This window comes from Malaya genurostris, chromosome 3, assembly GCF_030247185.1.
Source record: "Malaya genurostris strain Urasoe2022 chromosome 3, Malgen_1.1, whole genome shotgun sequence".
Classification (NCBI taxonomy): domain Eukaryota; kingdom Metazoa; phylum Arthropoda; class Insecta; order Diptera; family Culicidae; genus Malaya; species Malaya genurostris.
Window position 1 is genome coordinate 255,163,435 of NC_080572.1, and position 19,669 is coordinate 255,183,103.

Consider the following 19,669-nt stretch of genomic DNA (forward strand, 5'->3'; position numbering starts at 1 on the left):
ATATGTTATTTTGCATGAACATTTAGTTGTGAAAACAATCCGTTCATGTTGGATAATTTGACAATCGCTCAATAAAAGACTCGTGACGATTGGTAGAAAGGAATGCGGCAAAAATTCAATCATGGTGCTTCAAATTTGGTGTATAACATCTACACAGGTGAGGAAACATGGATTTACTCATATGAGCTCGAAACTAAACAGCACTCGACTGTATGGGTGTTGAAGGAGGACCAAATTCAACAAAAGTTCGAAATACTTTAAAAAATGGTTCATCGGTATAAACGGACCTATCGCTACCGTTGTTTTAGAGGATCGTAATACCGTCAATTCGGATTGGTATACCAGCATTTGTTTGCCATAAGCTTTTCGTGAAAAAAAGGAAAACAAACGCAAGACGCAAAATCATCCTTCTTCACGATAATGCACGCCTCGTATTCCTAAGGATTCATTCAAATTCTCGATATAACTTTTATACGAAAAATCTCACGAGAAGATGTTTCTTGTATGACATTCACAAACATTGTCTTTTCTAATAAGAATATTGAAATTTTGATGTCGATTTACAAAAAAGACACCATTAATTATTCAGATAAAATTATAAAACACATTACAAGATGGGCACTTTCAAAACAAACAGAAAAGTTCTAAGGAAAATCTCTTCTTGTTATTACTTGAATTTTTTACTCAGTGTCTTTTATCGAAGACATAACCAGTGATGTTCATAATGAATAGAATACAATGAAACTCAATTTATGGGAATATTTTGCCTGATTCAGCAACGAATTTTAGTCTGATCGCTTATCTTTTTCTTATGGAATTTCTGTATAATTGTATTAATCGAAAATTCCATTTGTAAATGTTTATACCTTTAAATGAATATTACATTATTTCTTCTCTTTTTGTTTCGATTATAGAGATTTTAACCTTAAGGGCATTCGCCTTTTCGAGTCAGAAAAGGCATTCACTTACCCATCACGCTATGCAGATGCAGGACTGGAAGGGAGTTTGAAAATGTTTGAACGCAATATGTATGAAGTTACACTCTTTTAATTTTTTTAATATTGACGAAGTAAAAAATTTAAGACAAGTTCAGATAGGATTCTACATTGAAAACAAAAAAAACATGTTTTACATTTTGTCTTCGACGATTTTTTCGACTCATTAGTGCATGAACAGTTTTTGTTGAACTAATAAACAACTACTGAAAAAGAAACTCTTTATTAATTTTGGAGGAGTGAAGTATGCGAAGAAGCTTTTTATTGTTTTATTAATCTTATTTTGGGACGAGGGAAAATCCAACCAGAGCGAAACTATTATCAAACTTTCAACTCTCCAGTTGGCATAAAAACTTAAAAAACATATACACTAAGGTCTCTTTTTACACGGGGGTTACGTACCGTGTTAAAAAAATCCGTGTAAAATAAAACCGTGTTAATTGCGGAAACCGTGCAAAAAAAAACCACGTGGAAAATTTGACGTAATAATTCCAAAAACCGTTGATTCGAGTGTTTATTTTGTTTTTGATAAAATGTAACTGTTTTTTCAAAATAAAAACGGAAATCTAAAAACCAGCCTGAGGTTATGAGAAGGTCTAGTCATACTTGATAAAACACATTGATTGACAAATTCAAATTAGAACACACAGGAAACACGTTGTACGATACTCAATATAATCTAAATGGCTCATGCCTTATGTTTAATGAATTCGGTTTTCAAAAGGCGATAATACGTACAATTTAGAACGTTCGACTAAAGAAGTACTAATAATACCACCCATAAACACTTTCACTGCAAATAAAGCTTGAGAATAAGTTCTTTTCAATTCCGAAATTGCGATTGTAGTAAACACTAACGATCTTAATAATTATTTTCACCTAAACTGAGTGGGAAGGCATGGGTATTAGATGAAGATCTATGCACGCAGCGACAGAATTAAAGGGGAAGAATTCATAGAGATGAATTTGGATCAAATTAGAAAAGGTATTTTATGTGTCATGCTGAAGAAACTCATTTCATCGGCGTAAATCATAATACTACTAGAGTTATATTATTCAAATGGCTGTACTGCTCGATATGATGAAGAGTTGAAGAGATTAGTAAATCCGACTATTTCTTCAACGCTACGAAATTCTCGATAATATCAATGACGAGAAGAGACGTTGTCGTGTAATTTACAACAGGGACTGAAGATCTGAAGACTGATTAATCATTTTATGGAACGACAGTCAATGATCTCGTGAATTGTTGAGTGAATGATTTTAGTTAACTTTTAAACTTTAAATTAGCTCTAATAATCGTTTTCTTACAGACAACCTGTGCCCTTTTTAAAATTTTTCTCAAAAAACAAATGACAGTGCTTTTTAAACTCTCATCAGAAACCGTGTTAATTGCGAAAACCGCGTAAATAAAAACCGTGTTAATTCCGGAATCCGTGTAAAAAAAGCCGTGTATAAAAAAACCGTGCGAAAAAATACCGTGTAAAAAGAGACCTTAGTGTATCTACTAACGAATTATTTTTTGACAAAGTCTACGTATCTAGAGAGTTTCATTGAAATCTGATTAGTTCTATCGTTTAGAGAGAGTTCACAGGCTTGAGGCCTTTCTCTGAGAATTCATGACCAATTATTAATACGATATTTTTTGCTCAGAATCTACTATTTGAGTTCATTCGGAAAACTCGTTCATTGGAATCATATTGAGGAATATCAAGACATCTGTTACGGACCAGTTTAATAATTCAATTATATCAGTTAATAATTAAATCAAATCAGGGATTTTATCCGATGGCCCAAAGAGTGGGTCTAGACATTGTAAAGTATTAAGAAAATAATGAACAAAATTAAACCGCTCTTCAAGCGGTTGTAGTGCCTGAATAAAGCAGGTATAGATTTATGATTTGTGTGCAAGCCGAGACAAGCCGCTGTTCAAGCGGGTCTAGGGCCAAATACAGGAATTTCCACAATTAGAGCAATAAAATCTTTCCGCTCAGCTTTCGGTATCCGTGTGAGCTAGGGTCCCGCAATGGGATGGAAAGGGAAAACCGAGAATGTTGCGGTTAATGTCGCGCAACATTTACATTTGTTGTAAGGAAAATACTTGTATATATAGTAAAGATTTCGTTAAAATAAATCACTTGCAATTCACAGTAGTCAGAGGGTAATTTACTTGTCCGAAAACCAGCCCAAGTGTAATTGATTTCAAGGTGGATAGACCGCTACGAGAGCTATCCGGCTGCGAAACAATTACACTAGGCTTCATACAGATACCCCTCAGTAACATTGGTGGCCCCAAGAGGAGCCAAGAGGAAACGGTCCCTCAGTAATATTGGTGTCCTCCAGAGAGGACGAGAACAGGAACCGATCCAATCATTAACATTGGTGTTCTCCAGCGAGGACGAGAACCCAAGATGATCGAATTCGCGTTATCAGTACGAAACGAAGACTTTCGTTATTAACAACATCAATAATCGGTTCCGAACTGAAATTTTGGGAGCCAGTTTTGAGCGGAAAGTTTTTATCAATTTACATCACAAACATTCATTATTTATACATTCAAATCATTTGTATTGATTGGATTCAGAATAAAAATCAATTTAACTAGTCAGATATCAACCCAAAGTAGTACAGCTCTTCTTTGAAGTTTATTGAAAGCGAATTGCGTAGTTGTATGGATTGTTCCGGCCTAGTTAGAATTGAGTCAAGAGGGGACTGACAAAATGTTGCTCGGCTACGTGGAAAACCCAACCCATTCACATTGTGATTTGTAAAACATGATGCAAATCTGTAATTTAACCATCTAAAGAGTAAAAATGGCTTCAAGGACTTGTTGACTTTGTATTACAAGCGCGTAAAAGAAAGAACCCGGTAGCAATGTGTAGAAAGACGAAGCAAAAGATTGAGTATAATTTTACACGAAATCCCTACATTTCAACACGCTATGTAGCCAAAAAAAAGGTGGCGTTTCACAAATTTTCGTCCAAAAGGTTAAGACAATACCTAATACAAACAAATATCCGATTATCCCTCAGATTAAATCGGGTTTGTTCGGCTAATCTACCAACTTTAAAACAGACAAAACTCCTCAAACATTATTCCCGGATAAACGATAGGAAACAAAACATGTTTTTTTAATAGTGGGTCAAATGAACGAGCAAAGTGTGTGTATGTTCGAGTTTCGCCTCAATGATGTATCTCTCGCAAAATGTTATTTGTGATATTTCAACCATTTACTTATTTTCGAAACCGTTCATCGTTGAGCAAAAGTTAAGTTGATAATGGTCTCACGTCTCATAACAAAACAATAAAAAAAGCATAATTAAATAAACAAAATTTTAAGACTACGTAGACTTCGAACAAAACTCCCCCTCCACCATGCAGTTTCGATTCACATCATATGCACTTGTGAGAAACGAAGTAACAAAATGCATCACCAACGGTCACATCTACAAAACGAAGTTCATGATCAAAATCTCTTGTTTTCGGCTTGATCTGGCTCAATGCGACTACTTCAAAGTCTTGCAGGAGGGGGTACGAATAATAGAATAATTTTTGAGTTGAAAGTCAGAAAACCTCGAAATTGTTCTTAACTCCACGTGATAAAGTGTAAACGAGAATCAAAAGAACGAGAAATGATGAGAAAACTTACAAACTGGCGAAAGCGTACCGAACACGGCTGTACAAACTCTGATCAGGAGCCTTTAAACCTATTCTGAAGAAAACAAAGACATTAGATAAGACTTAGTATTCTTGGAACTCCCGATCAAAGTACCAAAGAATATGTAACATATTGGTAGTAACAATATTAGACACCATATGATTTTATCAACAATTCAGAAGAAACGAAAACTTTACGATCTGAATTATATTTCTTCAAGTTTTTGATATAGGATCCTTCGATTATTTTACTTTCATATGGGCTTCAAAGATGAAATTTTTCTTCTTCTCTAGGGTAGCAGAGAATTCAAAGTTCATGAATATCTCTATTGTTTGTGACAGTTTTTTTTTGTATCGATTATAGTGGTATTACTCTCAAGGTCAATCGCCTCTTTGGGCCAGAAAAACTATCTGACTCTACATGCGGGGTTGAGAATTGAATCCAGTTGGGCTGCGTGAAAGGCGTTGACTTACCCGTCCCTTTTTTGACAGTTGTTAGATTGTTTAAGTCAATTGATCCGTATGTTGCATTATTGATCATTTGAGTTATCCACTGTTATTAATTTTTTTTTGGAATAAAATTCAAGCGGAAACAATCCTCTACCATATTTAGTTTTAATGATTTAGACGAGATCATCGTTGATGTGGAAGTACAATTTCTATAGTGAGTCGAAAAAAAACCGTACTTTCGCATTTCCTTAATTGATTGAGGTTTGTTCCATTCAAGAAAATCCACTTTAAACAATACGCATCGTCTGCCTTCGCTAGACCATTGACTAAGAAGTTCTCCTAGTTTTGTATCGTTTCAAGTAGTTTTTCTTGGAAACTGTTTCGTTGTGTTGTTGTTGTGTTTAGGTCGACTGCGCACGATTATCGATAATAAAAACCAAAAATAAAACGTTATGTTATCAAGAATCACCCTCTCTTTAGTATTTGCATTGCTCATACCTCAACATCTGTGGAATGTAAGCTTGAGAACTGTAGATTGCAAAAATAACGTTATTTTATATCATAAAAATCTTGCAAAAAAATAGGGGTTAGTCCTTCCAACTGTGAAAGTCTACTTCGGTAGAATATAGTTCGAGAGTAGTTCTACGGAGGACGAATATTGAACGGAAGAGAAAGCACACATCTGCCTGGAGTAGTCCTGTTTCTACTTTTATAAGCAGGTGCTTTTAATAGTTGAAATGAATGCTTTTGTGTGATGGAATTAAAGTTCAATGTAACGCTTGAACAATGAGGCAGAGAATGCATTAAGGAGAGGATTTTTTACGGAAAAGGAGCGGTCAAAAGTCTGGTAAGAAGTAGTCTGTTTAGTCGTAAAGAAGTCCGATGGGTTTACCAGAGAAAGCATGCAATGGACACACGACGTTTAGTGAAAACAGAGGTAATATGTGCGTTAAGCTATGTGTTATGTACACGTTGAGTACAGAAGCCAATTTGGTATCATATTCATGGTTAATAGATTTCGAAAAGTTTGACACTGATTATGCACAAGCTCACAAAGATGTTCACTTACAGGACGTAGCAAATCACACCCAAACTCCACATGTCCGTGTAAAAGTAGATTTCATCGTAGTTTAGTACTTCGGGAGCTGTGAACTCGGTTGTTCCAAACATAACCTAAAAATGGATGAACTATTAAACCACTTGAGATGTGCTCACGAATCCTATGTTTGACTTACTTGAAGTTTTTTATCCGGATCATATCGCCTGGCAAATCCAAAGTCTATTATTTTTATACGGTTTCCAGTCTTTGTCAAGCATAGAATATTCTCTGGCTGAAAACGGATATTAATTTTAGGTTCATTCTGAATTTTCTGTTTAAAAATTATGGAAGCCAGAATATTTTAATGTAAATTCTTAATCAAAAACTTAAATGTAGATGTAGTTCCCATTTTAGAATCTTTCTAACACTGTCTTAAGTGCGTTCCGAGCAGGAAGCTGGGAATCGTAACCAAAATGAGTGTGTTCGGCCTTCTACATATATGAAAAATTATGAGACTAGTTCCGAGGGTTTCGTACGTTTATAACATCGACACTTAAATAACGATTTGATGTTTTTATGACTGATACCATTGTGATTTCGGATCCAGATAGGAACAAATTTCAATGGCAAACTGTGGAATCACGAAACCTTTCATTTGATTCCTAGTTTATTAAAAATTGGTTCAGTCATGTTTGAAACCGATACGGGATTCATTCTAAATTTTTAACTCTTGCTTATTGTACCTTCAAACCCGAAAATCGGGAACCAATAGGTATAACCGAAATGAGTTTGTTCAACTAGTGAGACAGATTCAAATATAGAGTTATTATATTCGTTAAGGAATAAACAAGGAATTAGTCTAACATTGATTAGCACACAACGGAAAAACTTATTGGAAAAGTGCTGACGAAACGAATAAAAGAAATGCAAAGGGTGTAGCCGGGTTTTCATATAAAAACTGCCCCAAACAGAAAAAAAAATTATATACGCTATTTGAAAGGGTTTATATTGGAGATGATTTTCCCAAAATTTTAACCCTTTAACTGCCATATTGGTGAAGTTAGGGTGGTTCTTCTGATTTTCATTTTATTTCAATTTTTCAAAACCCCTTTAACAAAAAAATTGAAAAAAATCAGAAATATTTTAGGAATTATGGGAAACCTTTCTGATTTTTTCAGAATTTTTCAAAATGTATTCCATGCGAAAAAAAATGTTCAAAATTTTTGAATTTTTTTATCGCACTTACAATTTTGGTACCACTCTACATTTTACATAAAAAAATAAATCATTTATGAGTACTTTACGTTGTAATTTTTCAGATTTTTTAAAAATTTGGACGGGTATAATATCAGACTTTGAAAAAATAAATCATTTGGAAAACCATGATATTTAGTTCTAAAATCATATATCACATGCCATTAGAACTTAATACCATGCGTTTCCAACTACAAATTGAGTTCAAGGCTTGAGTATTGACGTAATTAATAATGATAAAAGAATATTATTCCTTATGTTATTTACACACGCCCGCACGTCTGGGTTGATTTATCAAGTAATGATGCAGGGAATGCATTAGTGAACATATGTGCCAGCGGACGGTTGTAATTCGTTTCTAACTTCAAAATCTTGCGGGATAGTCTGGAGGTTTCGAGGTTAGCTATTAGCAGTTCTAAGAAATACTATAAACCAGATAGAAATCAAGTCGAAGCGCCTGCAGCAAATCCCGAAGACCCAAAAAGAACGTATTAATTTGCATCGTCGATTTTCTATACAAACAACATGTTCTTTTAAATTTAATATTTTCAGTTTTTTGCTGAAGAAGGTCCTGAAGAGGACCCCTTCATTAAACAGTTTCGGAAAATCGAATTGTTTTATTGCTTTAATCGAAATATGTATTAACTAAGAATAAATGACAAACTAAGTTATGTATAAAAGTTGAATTTCAAACGCTTTCGCAAATATACTTAATTGAATTAACTTGCACTTAGTGGTCTTTTTCTGGTGTTCCGTGGAGTACTTTTCTCACGTATCAGCTCAAGCCCGTTTATTAAAGCTTGCTTCATTTAGAATTGGAACAAACTTTTGCTCATATTGTGGCGCTCCTGGTGGACGGATTTGGAAGCTCTTGGCGCCCACGTGTCGGGAATTTTGTCAGCTTCACGTATGATTTTTGACATTCCGAAAATCGACTGTACTTTGTAAACAATCAACATGGAAGCCGAAAGAAGGAAAAAAAATTGTGCACAGTTATTTGGAAAATCCATTGTGGTCTGCATCTAGGCTAGCTAAACAGCTGAAATTGCCCAGAAATACCGTATGACGCGTTATCAAACGGTATAAGAAAACATTGACGACGATTCGGAAGCCTCAAGCCGATCGTCGGAGTCGAACTGACGACCGGAAATTGCGTGGTAAGATTTTGAAGACGATTAAGAGGAATCCTAATCTGTCGGACCGTGATCTGGCCAGAAAATTCGGTGCTGCCCATAGTACCGTGAGGGGAACTCGACTCCGGGAAGGAATCAAGTCGTATCGAGCTAGCAAACAGCCAAATCGGACCATGAAACAAAATAGTGTGGTCAAAATTCGTGCTCGGAAACTATATGACCAGGTGCTGACCAAGTTCAACGGGTGTCTTCTGATGGACGATGAAACCTGTGTCAAGGCTGACTTCGGTCAAATCCCAGGTCAAAAATTTTACTTGGCAACGGCTCGGGGGGATGTTCCAGCCAAATTTAAATTTGTTTTTGCCGACAAATTTGCAAGAAAATTTATGATTTGGCCGGGCATTTGCAGCTGCGGCAAAAAAAACGAAAGTTTTCGTTACAAATAAGACAATGACATCGGAACTATACCAAAAAGAGTGTCTGCCGTTCATTCGATCCCACGACCATCCTGTAATGTTTTGGCCAGATTTGGCAATCTGTCATTACAGCAAAGCCGTTCAAGAATGGTATGCAGAGAAAGTGGTCCAGTTTGTTCCGAAAAACCTTAACCCACTCAACTGCCCCCAGTTCCGCCCTATTGAGAAATACTGGGCAATCATGAAGAGGAGACTCAAGGCAAAGGGAAACGTTGTCAAAGACATCAATCAGATGACGACCTGGTGGAATAAGATAGCTAAAACGATGGACGAAGAAGGTGTGCGCCGCCTACTGAGCCGTGTTACAGGAAAAATTCGAGAATTCCTTCAAAACCGTGACGAATAATTTTATTCGTATTTTTTCTTAAAAGTATGAAGAAAACGCTACATTTGTATAAAAAAAGATCTTGAATACAATAATAAATGACTGAAATACAGGCAATTGTCTTTGTTCCAATTCTATTTGAAGCAAGCTTTATGTATCTAGAAGTCGTCTTCATACAGCTCAGACTATGACCACTCTTTGCCGTGGTTTATTAATTTCTTATGGTGATGTATTACTTTTCTTGTATCCTTATCGGCGGCCATAAATGAATGAATACATGAATTCATGAACCACCACGATATCGTCGCCATGCATCATTATTCGAGTGGGAAGGTATTATATTTTAAAGCCTTTCCCTCTCATACATTTAGTTTCGACGGATTTACTGTCCGTCCGACCCCAGTTTGATTAATCCGTCTTTATAAGCTCAAGCCGTTTGACTTTAGCTGGCTTGTTGAGCAATTTCAGGCAACTTGGCTTTTTTTTAAATTTTTTTATTCAGGCCAATTTGCGTACAAGCTTTACGTGGCCGAATGAGCCTTGTTTTTATTACATAAAATAATTTTTCTACCGCTGGATCTCGTTGTCACCCTTATTCTAGGGGGAGAGGAGCTTCCATTTTTATCTTGCGATGAGTGAGGGGCACTTTGTTCGTGGCTCGTCTCGTCCTCCATTGCCTCATCGGTGGTATCGTTGTTGGTTTCCGTTTTTTCTTCGTTTTCCTTGTAATTCGCATTCTTGGGTTGGTTGTTAGTTGCTGTAGACGCGCCTTGTTGTGCATTAATTGCAGTTGCTGGTGGGTTTGATGGTACAACAGGAGTACTGCGCTCACTAGTTTCCGTTGTTGGGTGGTTGTCCTTATTTTTGTTTGAAGATGTCGTTTTTGCGGTTTCAGTGCAAGGTTTGCCGTAGTGTGCAGGTTGTTCACAAAACTGACATGTAACCAGTTGATTTTCATACGTAATCAGCGTTTTACACGGATGTTTCCCGTCTTGATTACAAATGATGTAAGATGGAATTGCTTTACGTAGTTGCATACGTACCACTCGCACGCCATTCCGGATACCCGGAAAAAAATTCCGCCATACTTCCCTTTCGATGGAAAGAACTTCACCGTACTGCGACATACTTTCCCGAACACTGGACTGCGGGGGAAGGTCATGCACGCGTACTTGTATGGCATTGTCCACCATGTGCACAGGAATTTTGTATTTAATGTTGTCACACTCAACGCTGTGCACCTCGTTGTTAACCGAAGCAAATGCAATTGCATCTTTTTCACGTTTGAACATAATGTACACACAGTTAGACGCCTTGTTGAATTGAATCTCACTTACATCAGTAACGTTTAGATGCATTCGTTCCTTAAGCAAGATTTCAATTTCGGTTGCTGCTGGTCTAACTTTGCATCGCTTGAAATCAATACAGATTGAATTTGGCCTTGTAGGCCAAGTTTCAGGCTTTGTTAAATCGTATTTGCCCATTTCGTACACTCTATTGTCCACTACACTGTATTGTCTTTGTTTTTATCGTCTCGACCGTAAACAATTGTTGACTGTGTCTGATGAGATGCTAGCACGAACTGAGGCAACTTGGCTTTTCATACCATATGATACAGAACGTCGACGAACATTTTACCTTAAAACTGATAGTTTTTTAGATTTCGCTTGGTTTCGAATTATCCTTGATTTTGCGCTTCGTATCTAGGAATACTATTTTCTGCAAAAGAACTACAATTTAATTGTCCTCTAGAATTTTTACTAAATATAATTATTATTTGATTTGAATACAATAAATGTAAAATAAATGTAAGATGAATTATCAGTTAATGAATAAAAACTAAAACCGCATATTAAAACCTAAATATTTGCCAATTTATCAGTTTTGATTCATATTTCTCTTACTTCTTATGAAAATTCATTCTTAAGCCCTCAACACAAGTTGTAGATGAAAACGCATGGTATTTAGTTCTGAGGGCATTTGATATATGATTTAAGAACTAAATACCATGCGATGATGACAATTTGATGGGGACGCATGGTTTTCCGAATGATTTATTTTTTTAAAGTCTGATATTATGCCCGTCCACATTTTTTAAAAATCTGAAAAAATTACAGCGTTATGTACTCATAAATGATTTATTTTTCATGTAAAATCTCTATTCCCGCCGCTAGCCGGAGTCAGTTAAATTCACCTAAAGTATTGTTAACCATTAGCTGGTAAACGACTGGACAATGCTCAATTCAGGCCACAATGTGGTTCTTAGCCTCTTGTCCAGTAACTCCTATCCCTACCTCCCCGCGGTGCCGGCTGGGGTACGAGTAACCATAGGAAATATCGGGTAACCAACCGCGGTGGGACCTTGGTCGTATGCTGACAGGGAAGGGGGGGCTTGCCTTCTCTTTACAGAGAACGAGCCTACCCGAGCGTCTGTTCCCCATGTTGGGGCGGTTCGAAACAGCGTCTGTTCTCCATGTTAGGAGCGGCTGATTACCGTCCTTGTGCCAGTGTGGGACTCTAAACAGTGCTGACACGATGGCCCTCCGGCGAGACAGGAGATTGGTGCAGGCCTAACAAGCCGCCCGGAAAACACTTGTTACGAATAATCAGGATATAAATACGACTCGGAATAATCGGCAAAGACCTACGCAACGAACAAAGGACTACGATTGGAAGCTTGGCACATGGAACTGCAAATCGCTTGGCTTCCCAGGATACGGCCGAATGCTGCATGATGAGCTTCAAATCCGCGGCTTCGATGTTGTAGCATTGCAGGAACTTAATTGGACGGGACAGAAGGTGTGGAAAAGTGGGCATCGAGCGGCTACCTTCTACCAGAGCTGTGGGACAACCAGAGCCTACAAGGTACTCTCCCAAATAGCTAAGGAATTCTTAGGGCCGTACCAAGCGGGATTTACTGGAGCCTGCACCACTACGGATCACATATTCACGATAAGACAAGTACAAGAAGTGTCGTGAATACAACGTACCCACGCATCATCTATTCATTGACTTCAAAGCGGCATACGACACAATCGATCGAGAACAGCTATGGCAGATCATGCACGAATACGGGCAACGTCAAGGTGATGGACTTCCTTGTATCTTTTTCAATATTGCCCTGGAAGGTGTGATTCGAAGAGCGAGAATCGACACGAGTGGCACGATCTTCCGAAATTCCGTACAACTTTTTGGCTTCGCTGACACGTAACCTTGAGAAGATGATGGAAACTTACATCGGACTGAAAGCTGAAGCTAGGCGTATCGGACTGGCCATAAATGCGTCGAAAACAAAATACATGAGAGGAAGAGGCTCTAGAGAAGAAACACTACGCCTCCCACCACGAATATTGATAGACGGTGACGATATCGAGGTGGTTGACGAGTTCGTGTATTTGGGCTCACTGGTGACCGCCGATAATGACACCAGCAGAGAAATTCATAGACGTATTTTGGCAGGGAATCGTGCGTACTTTGGACTCAGAAAAACCCGCCGGGTTTAATGGTACGCCACCGCACGAAATTGACCATCTACAAAACGCTAATTAGATAGGTTGTTCTCTATGGCCACGAGACCTGGACTTTGTTGGCAAAGGACCAACGCGCCCTCAGTGTTTTCGAAAGAAAGGTACTGAGGAGCATCTATGGCGGAGTGCAGATGAAAGACGGAACGTGGAGACGGCGTGTTTATCACGAATTACAACAGCTGCTAGGAGAACCACCCATCGTACGGACAGCTAAATTCGAACGTCTACGATGGGCTTGGCATGTCATAAGGATGTCGGACGACAGCCCAGTGATAATGGTTCTTGAATCTAATCCGACTTGTACAAGAAGGAGAGCGAGCGGAGCGCAGCGAGCAAGGTGGATCGATCAAGTGGAGGGTGACCTCAGAAGCATCCGTGCTTTGAGTGGCTGGCGACGAGCAGCCATGGACCGAGTTTTGTGGAGACATATGCTTGATACAGCAAAGGACACCCCAGGCCTATAGCTGTTAGGTAAGGTAAGTATTGTTAACCATTTCATTTGTTTCGAAATTTTTGAAAATCAGTGTAGCCATCTTTGAGAAATCGTAGAACAAAGAGATTTTTAATTCAAATCTAAGTTTATGAAAATTCGTACAGCCAACTTCGAGAAAAGCGACTATATATTTTCGTACCATACATACGTACACACACCTACAAACTGATATTTGCTAATATCGAGGGACTAATTCGAATGGTATATGACGATTCGATAATATCAACATATAATATCATATAATATCGATTCGAGAATTGATATTCTCAGTGATTAAAATAATTCGCGATGGCTTACAGCCTAACAATAGTTCTTTCCTGTGACATTTGTGGTGATACAGAGAATTCCTCGATAACTAGTAACAAAAAGTGTTGAACTAACATTTCTTCTCTTTCCACAGTGACCTGCATGGGAGTGGTCTTCTACGTTATTGATCATTTCAATGCTCTAAGAGCATGATCAGGAGTGTAGTAGTTCTAGATGCAGAATTTATGTCAGTTTTAGAATTTAAATCTAGAAATTATAACAAAATAAACTAGCAGCCCCAGCAGCGTTTTATCTGTGTTTCAAATATAGAAAAAATAGAACGGCAGCGTATACCAGTTTTAAATTTGACAGTAGAACTGTTCGAATAAATAAAACTAAAACGACTTGCTAGGGATACATTTGTTTCAGTTTTAGTTATATTCACCCCTATTCTGTATGTCGATCGATTGGAAATATTCCGATCGATTCCCGTTCTGCATTCCGCTCGAGTTTTTCAATTTTCGAACATTACTCGATCGACTTGCGTACGTATTACTTTAGAAACGTTCTAATTTGTTTATAATAGTGTGACGGTTTCGTTTACTAAGAAATGAATAATATAAATAATATAAAACGTGTAAGTAGTGTTGACAGCTTTGATGGTTAGTGTTCGAAATTTCAAGTGTTCCCGAACGAGAGTCGATCGAATCATACAAGTCGAACGCAATGAAGAATGCAAAATTCGAACTCGAACGAAAGTGTAGATTCGTTCGTATCACAAATCCGTCGGATTGCAGAATCGGGGTGATTATAGACCACCCATATGAATCGTGCAGCTGCTGAATTTGCTCTAAGGTTTAGGTTGCACGTTGAGCATGATCTACTACTACCAAGTATCATACATTTAGTTCAAAATGCAATTTCAATTTATTTCTGATTTCTGATCAATTTCAGGAAACTCACGGGTGGTCAACTATGCTAAGCTAAGCAATAAATATCTCGTTCCCTTACCATGCGTTCCATTCTAACAGAACTTTAATGGAGATGCCGGGTTTAGTGGTAAGTTTTATAGAAAGACTCACAAATTTTGATTTTCAACATTAAAAAAAATAATAAAACTGGAATACTTCAACGAGTCAAAAAAATTTAATTTATTACTAACAAAAAAAAAGTGTGGTACGGAAATGTGAAAAAATAAATTTAAACATTTTCAAGTATTTTTACCTTTTTTTATAAATATAAAAAATAGGTATAGCATTCGCTCAAACTTTAGAAAAAATTTCCGAGAGTCATATACCAATCGATTCAGCTCGACGAACTGAGCAAATGTCCGCGCGCGTGTGTGTGTGTGTGTATGTTTGTATATGTGTGTGTGTCTGGATGTGTGTTATCAACAAAAAGGTCGAGATCTCACAGATGACTGGACCGATTTTGATCAAACTAATCGCAAATGAAAGGTCTTCCCGTCACCCTAAACGCTATTGAATGGTTTTGAGATTGGATGTTTACTTTTTGAGTTATACGTTTTAAGTCAAAATTTTCAGTATTTTGACAGTATCTATCACACTTGACCTTGAAAACAGAATATGTTTTCAGACTTAGATTCCGCATGGAAATACCTATCCAACAAGCTTATATATTGTTATTTTTGTGTAAGCGACTTTTCCCCCTATTCCAGCAGTAGAAGTTTTGAGCGCTGTATGACAAAGCAAATGCTTGAGAGCAACGTGAAACACGATTTTTCATACTGTTACATGCGATTGTTTCTAAGTACCAAAAAGACTATGTACAGCATCCTTTTTCATGATATTTTGCCTCGGACCGATTTTAGCACGGTTCGTTTTTGGCAACATATTCGTTCGAATATGCCATTCGAATCAATTTGTCGAGATCAGCAAATGCATGTGTGACATATAAATTCACTCAATTTTTTCGCAGATAACTCAACCGTTTTCTATAAACTCACATTAATATGAAAAGTCGTATGCTCCCAAACAAGGTTCCTGAATTATGTTTGGATCCGACTTCTGGTTCCGGAACTACAGGATGATATGTGAAACGAAATTAAAACTGTGTAATTATTTTTTCTCGTAGATGGCTGAACCGATTTAAAATTCAAATGATATCTAAGAACCATAGTCAATAACCAAATAAACTTATTTCAGTTTTAGTGGTATTCAGTTTTCTATTCGGAAAGTACCCAAAAATTTCATTCGCACTACGATTTCTCAAAGATATCTACACTGATTTACAAACATTTTGAAACAAATTTAAACTATACAGCTACTCAGGTGAATTTATCTGACTTCGGCTACACCGATTTTAGAATTCTGGTATTTTATTCCAGTATCGAATCGTTTCTCAAAGCTCAATCGTTTTCTCAAAAAAGCCAATTCGAAATTCAATAACAAAAAATCAAATTGAAATAAATTTATGGTCCCATACAAAATTAATGAATTTAATACAATTCTGATTTCCGATTCTGCAATTACAGGATGATGAATTTTTAAAACTCAAACCGATACAGAAGATGACAATCCCAAAAGCTTTAAAGTTGGACTCAAAACTATTGCAATTTATTCGTCAAAATTATTTATGGCCATACGAATCGGTTTTGTTATGCTGGTTTCTGAATACCGGCTCTGGAAGTACCGTAAATAGTGACGAAAAACTCTAAAGTGGAATTTACTTCGACATCTCATGGAATGTTCATTCGATTGTCACACGTTTAGCTTTAAATTCGGTCCGATTTACAGTTTCGACATTACAGAGTAATGAGTGATTAAAATCTCATTTGCCGATTAATACGACGGTCATTAAAATAATATCATGAGAACTAGAACACCGAAGAATATTCATGCAAAAAACACTTGCGGATTGATAAAAAAGGTATCATCTCACTGTTAGCTGGATTAAGCACGTTTTTAATATCATAAATACGTCTTCGAAAAATTTGAAAATAATTGTAAACCTTCCTAACAATGCCAAAACCATGCCTGATTTTTTTAATCAATTTTGTAGTGGAAAGATTTCTTCAAAAATCGAATAAAACTAAAATCAATAGAACGGCAGAGTCGGGTTGAGATTTCAAGAAAAGCCGGGTTGAGATTTCAAGAAAATTGTTTCCAGCTCAAATTCTTTGACATATGTGATAACGATATGAATTCACAAGCTTACTCGTCTATAGTCATATAGCGGCTACAAAATGAGTAATTTCACGTTATAGCTCTAAATAATTTCAATTCGCGTAACATTGAAACACCCACATTATGTGTGATGAACTACTTATAAAACTCGTCCTGTGCTCTTGACCAGCAATTATCGTTTTCTGGGATTGTAAATAGTGTATCGCCACATTTTCCTTAATCTGAGTCAGCACCATTTGTCATAGCTTCCGCCGCAACCAACAACATACGGGAATTGCCTAATGATTAATACACTCCCTCAGTTATCGATAATTATTCACATGGAATGGAAAAGATTTGCATCGTTTTCCTCTGGCCGGGTTCTTCCCATCGTTTTATAAATATTCGCAGCATGTAATTGCATTACTAATGAGCGAACCCCAGTCAAAATATCACTCCCGAAACACCAACCCGGTGTTTTCCATCCGCAGCGAAACAAACCTTCATGTCCAGATGAATTATGTTTCGGCTGTGAATATACTCCATTCCCTCGCAGATTTGCCTCATAAACACGGCACACGCTTTCTCAGTCAGCACGAAGTCGTCGTCTATAACGCGTTCAAATAGTTCACCGCCTTGGACTCTAGAAGAGATCAAGTATAGGAGCATACAGGAGAGATCACGATGAATCATGGTTCACGTTGGAGGTCGCATGCCGCCACCGGCTGGCCAAATGATGTACTCACAGTTCTAGTATCACATATACTTTATTTTCGTAGTCGAATGCATCGTACAGCTGTATCAGCCGCGGATGATGCAGACAGCTCATGATGTCAATCTCCCGAATGGCATCGGTTCGCTCTTTCTTCTTCTTGCAGGGGACGATTTTTGCCGCCAGCTCTAATCCGGTATCCCTTTCTCGGCACAGGAAAACTGTACCGAAGGTGCCCCGGCCTAGTTCGGGCAGAATGTCGAATTGCTGGCGGGGATCAACGTTCTGCTTGAGGTTAACATGCCGGTAGGGAAACGCTGGTGCCAGATCTGCAAAAGACCAAATGGGAAAGATCCGTTAGAAAGCAAAACATCGATATGTGCTACAGATTTGGAATCGTTTGGTTACGGTTCCAGTGAAGTCGGCAAAAGCATTTGAAGCACACGATTGACTGCAATCGTTTCGTGCTAAACAGAATTTCAATTCATCCATCCAACCGGGGAGGAGCAAGTGGTCGTTTTTCGTTACGTTGAACTGTTTTTCCAAGGGGGGTTCGGAGGAGTAGCAGGGAGACGACGTTGACGGTTTGACTGTATTCGCAACTGACGGATTAATGGTGTTTTATTTAAAGAGAATGTGGATCGCCTCGACAGAGCGAGTGTTTTGCCATATTCTGACGCATGCAATGGGGCACAACTGGCCAAAACAGTTGGCACGCTGAAAGCAGAAAACACGCCATAAGTTGATTACGTATCACTCGGATTCTACTATGTGTGGGACGGATGTAAACAGTGCGTTTTTTTCGGAATGGTTTAGATTTACTTTCAGGGCGCCTTTCATCTTGGTTCGTACTCTCTTAGCCTGTAACACGAGTTCAATACCATCGTGTGACGAAGACACGAAAGAAGTTGATTTTTGAATGTATCAATTGTAACGAGTATTTCATATACATTAAATTTATTGTTATTGGTAAAATTGAGGAAAAAAATTATGCCGTATCATTTGATGTTAAGAATCTAATTGCTTGTTTCATTATCTGCTTTAATTTAGTATAAACAAAATTTAATTTGCTTGATATTACAACTTGGAAATAATTTGCTTACAAATAATGGTTGCCATGTGCGCACAGAAACAAAGTAACTGTAAGTAGTTTAATACTTCGGATGGACGTGCTTTATCTTACTATAGTCGTGGGAGTTCGCTGCAGTTAGTGTCAGCTCGTTCATATGAATGCCGAGTTCGAGGTTTACAACTTGGCAGGATGATACTGCCACAAAAATTACACTCGCTTCTTCTAAATTAATTTGATTTATTCGGTCATTCCGATCCATTCGGTGGTGACTGAAGACGCATGGTTTGTCATTGTGGTGTGAGTCGGTGCGCAAAACGTATAAAAACAATCGCGGACAGTTCAAGGTTCTATACTAGCTTGGAGAAATTTACTATTTGTTATTTCGAGCGTCAAAATTAATTCACTACGTCAACCCAAATAAACAATTTAGCTAAACCCGAATCGTGGTTGATGTATCGGAACGATAAACCTTGCGCCTCCATCAGATTAGGAAAGAAAAATGAAATGTTTTCATATTGTCTTCTATAAACTGGTTCTTCTTAGTGAAATGTTTTTATTACAACTAGCAGTGCTATGATACCTTTTTTATCATTCCGCCTATAAGTATTCTTGCAACAAAGTTCAATTGTGTCGATCGTTTTCCATAATTTTTTGTTCAAGACTTCTATAATAAATTTTTGTCTTTCTCATCGATTAAAAAATGGCCTGGAGGGCTAAGTGTCATAAACGATTCGACTCAGTTTGTCGAGCTGAACAATGTCTCTGTGTGTATGTGTCAAATAATCTCACTCACTTTCCTCAGTGATGGTTTATCCGATTTCCACAAACGTAGGTAAAAATGAAAGATATTGTGCTACCATACAGCATTTCTGAATTTCATCCGGATCCAACTTTCGGTTCCTAAAATATGCTATTAGCATTGGAAGACGTTCCAACAACATCAGACCATCTCCTACGAATCATCATTTTACAATGCCGAATTTTCGCAAATAACGGCAACGTCTATTGAGATGGTATCCTATAATGACGTAAGCGACATTTAACTTCAATCAAATCCTCAAAATTTTTCGCCTTCACAACAGAGTGCGATTAAAATTCTTGTCTACTGTCAGAATTTCAATCGCATGAAAATCCCAGCCAAAATGAAGGAAATTCAACAAAATAT

At 37.5% G+C, this 19,669-nt stretch overlaps 1 protein-coding gene across 4 annotated transcripts in view; it reads right to left on the minus strand.

Annotated features, from left to right (window-relative positions):
• The window catches only part of LOC131439446 (myosin light chain kinase, smooth muscle-like), a 60,770-nt gene that overhangs the window by 9,990 nt on the left and 31,111 nt on the right, over positions 1 to 19,669 (minus strand). For all 4 annotated transcript variants that reach the window (XR_009231130.1, XM_058610446.1, XM_058610448.1 and 1 more), the window contains 4 exons: positions 17,467 to 17,761; positions 17,222 to 17,363; positions 6,338 to 6,433; positions 6,172 to 6,275 (listed from right to left, as the gene is read on the minus strand). Coding sequence is in view for 3 of the 4 variants with exons in the window: in XM_058610446.1 (XP_058466429.1) it covers positions 6,172 to 6,275; positions 6,338 to 6,433; positions 17,222 to 17,363; positions 17,467 to 17,761 (637 nt within the window). In the remaining variant the exon portion in view is untranslated. The remainder of the gene's footprint in view (positions 1 to 6,171; positions 6,276 to 6,337; positions 6,434 to 17,221; positions 17,364 to 17,466; positions 17,762 to 19,669) is intronic.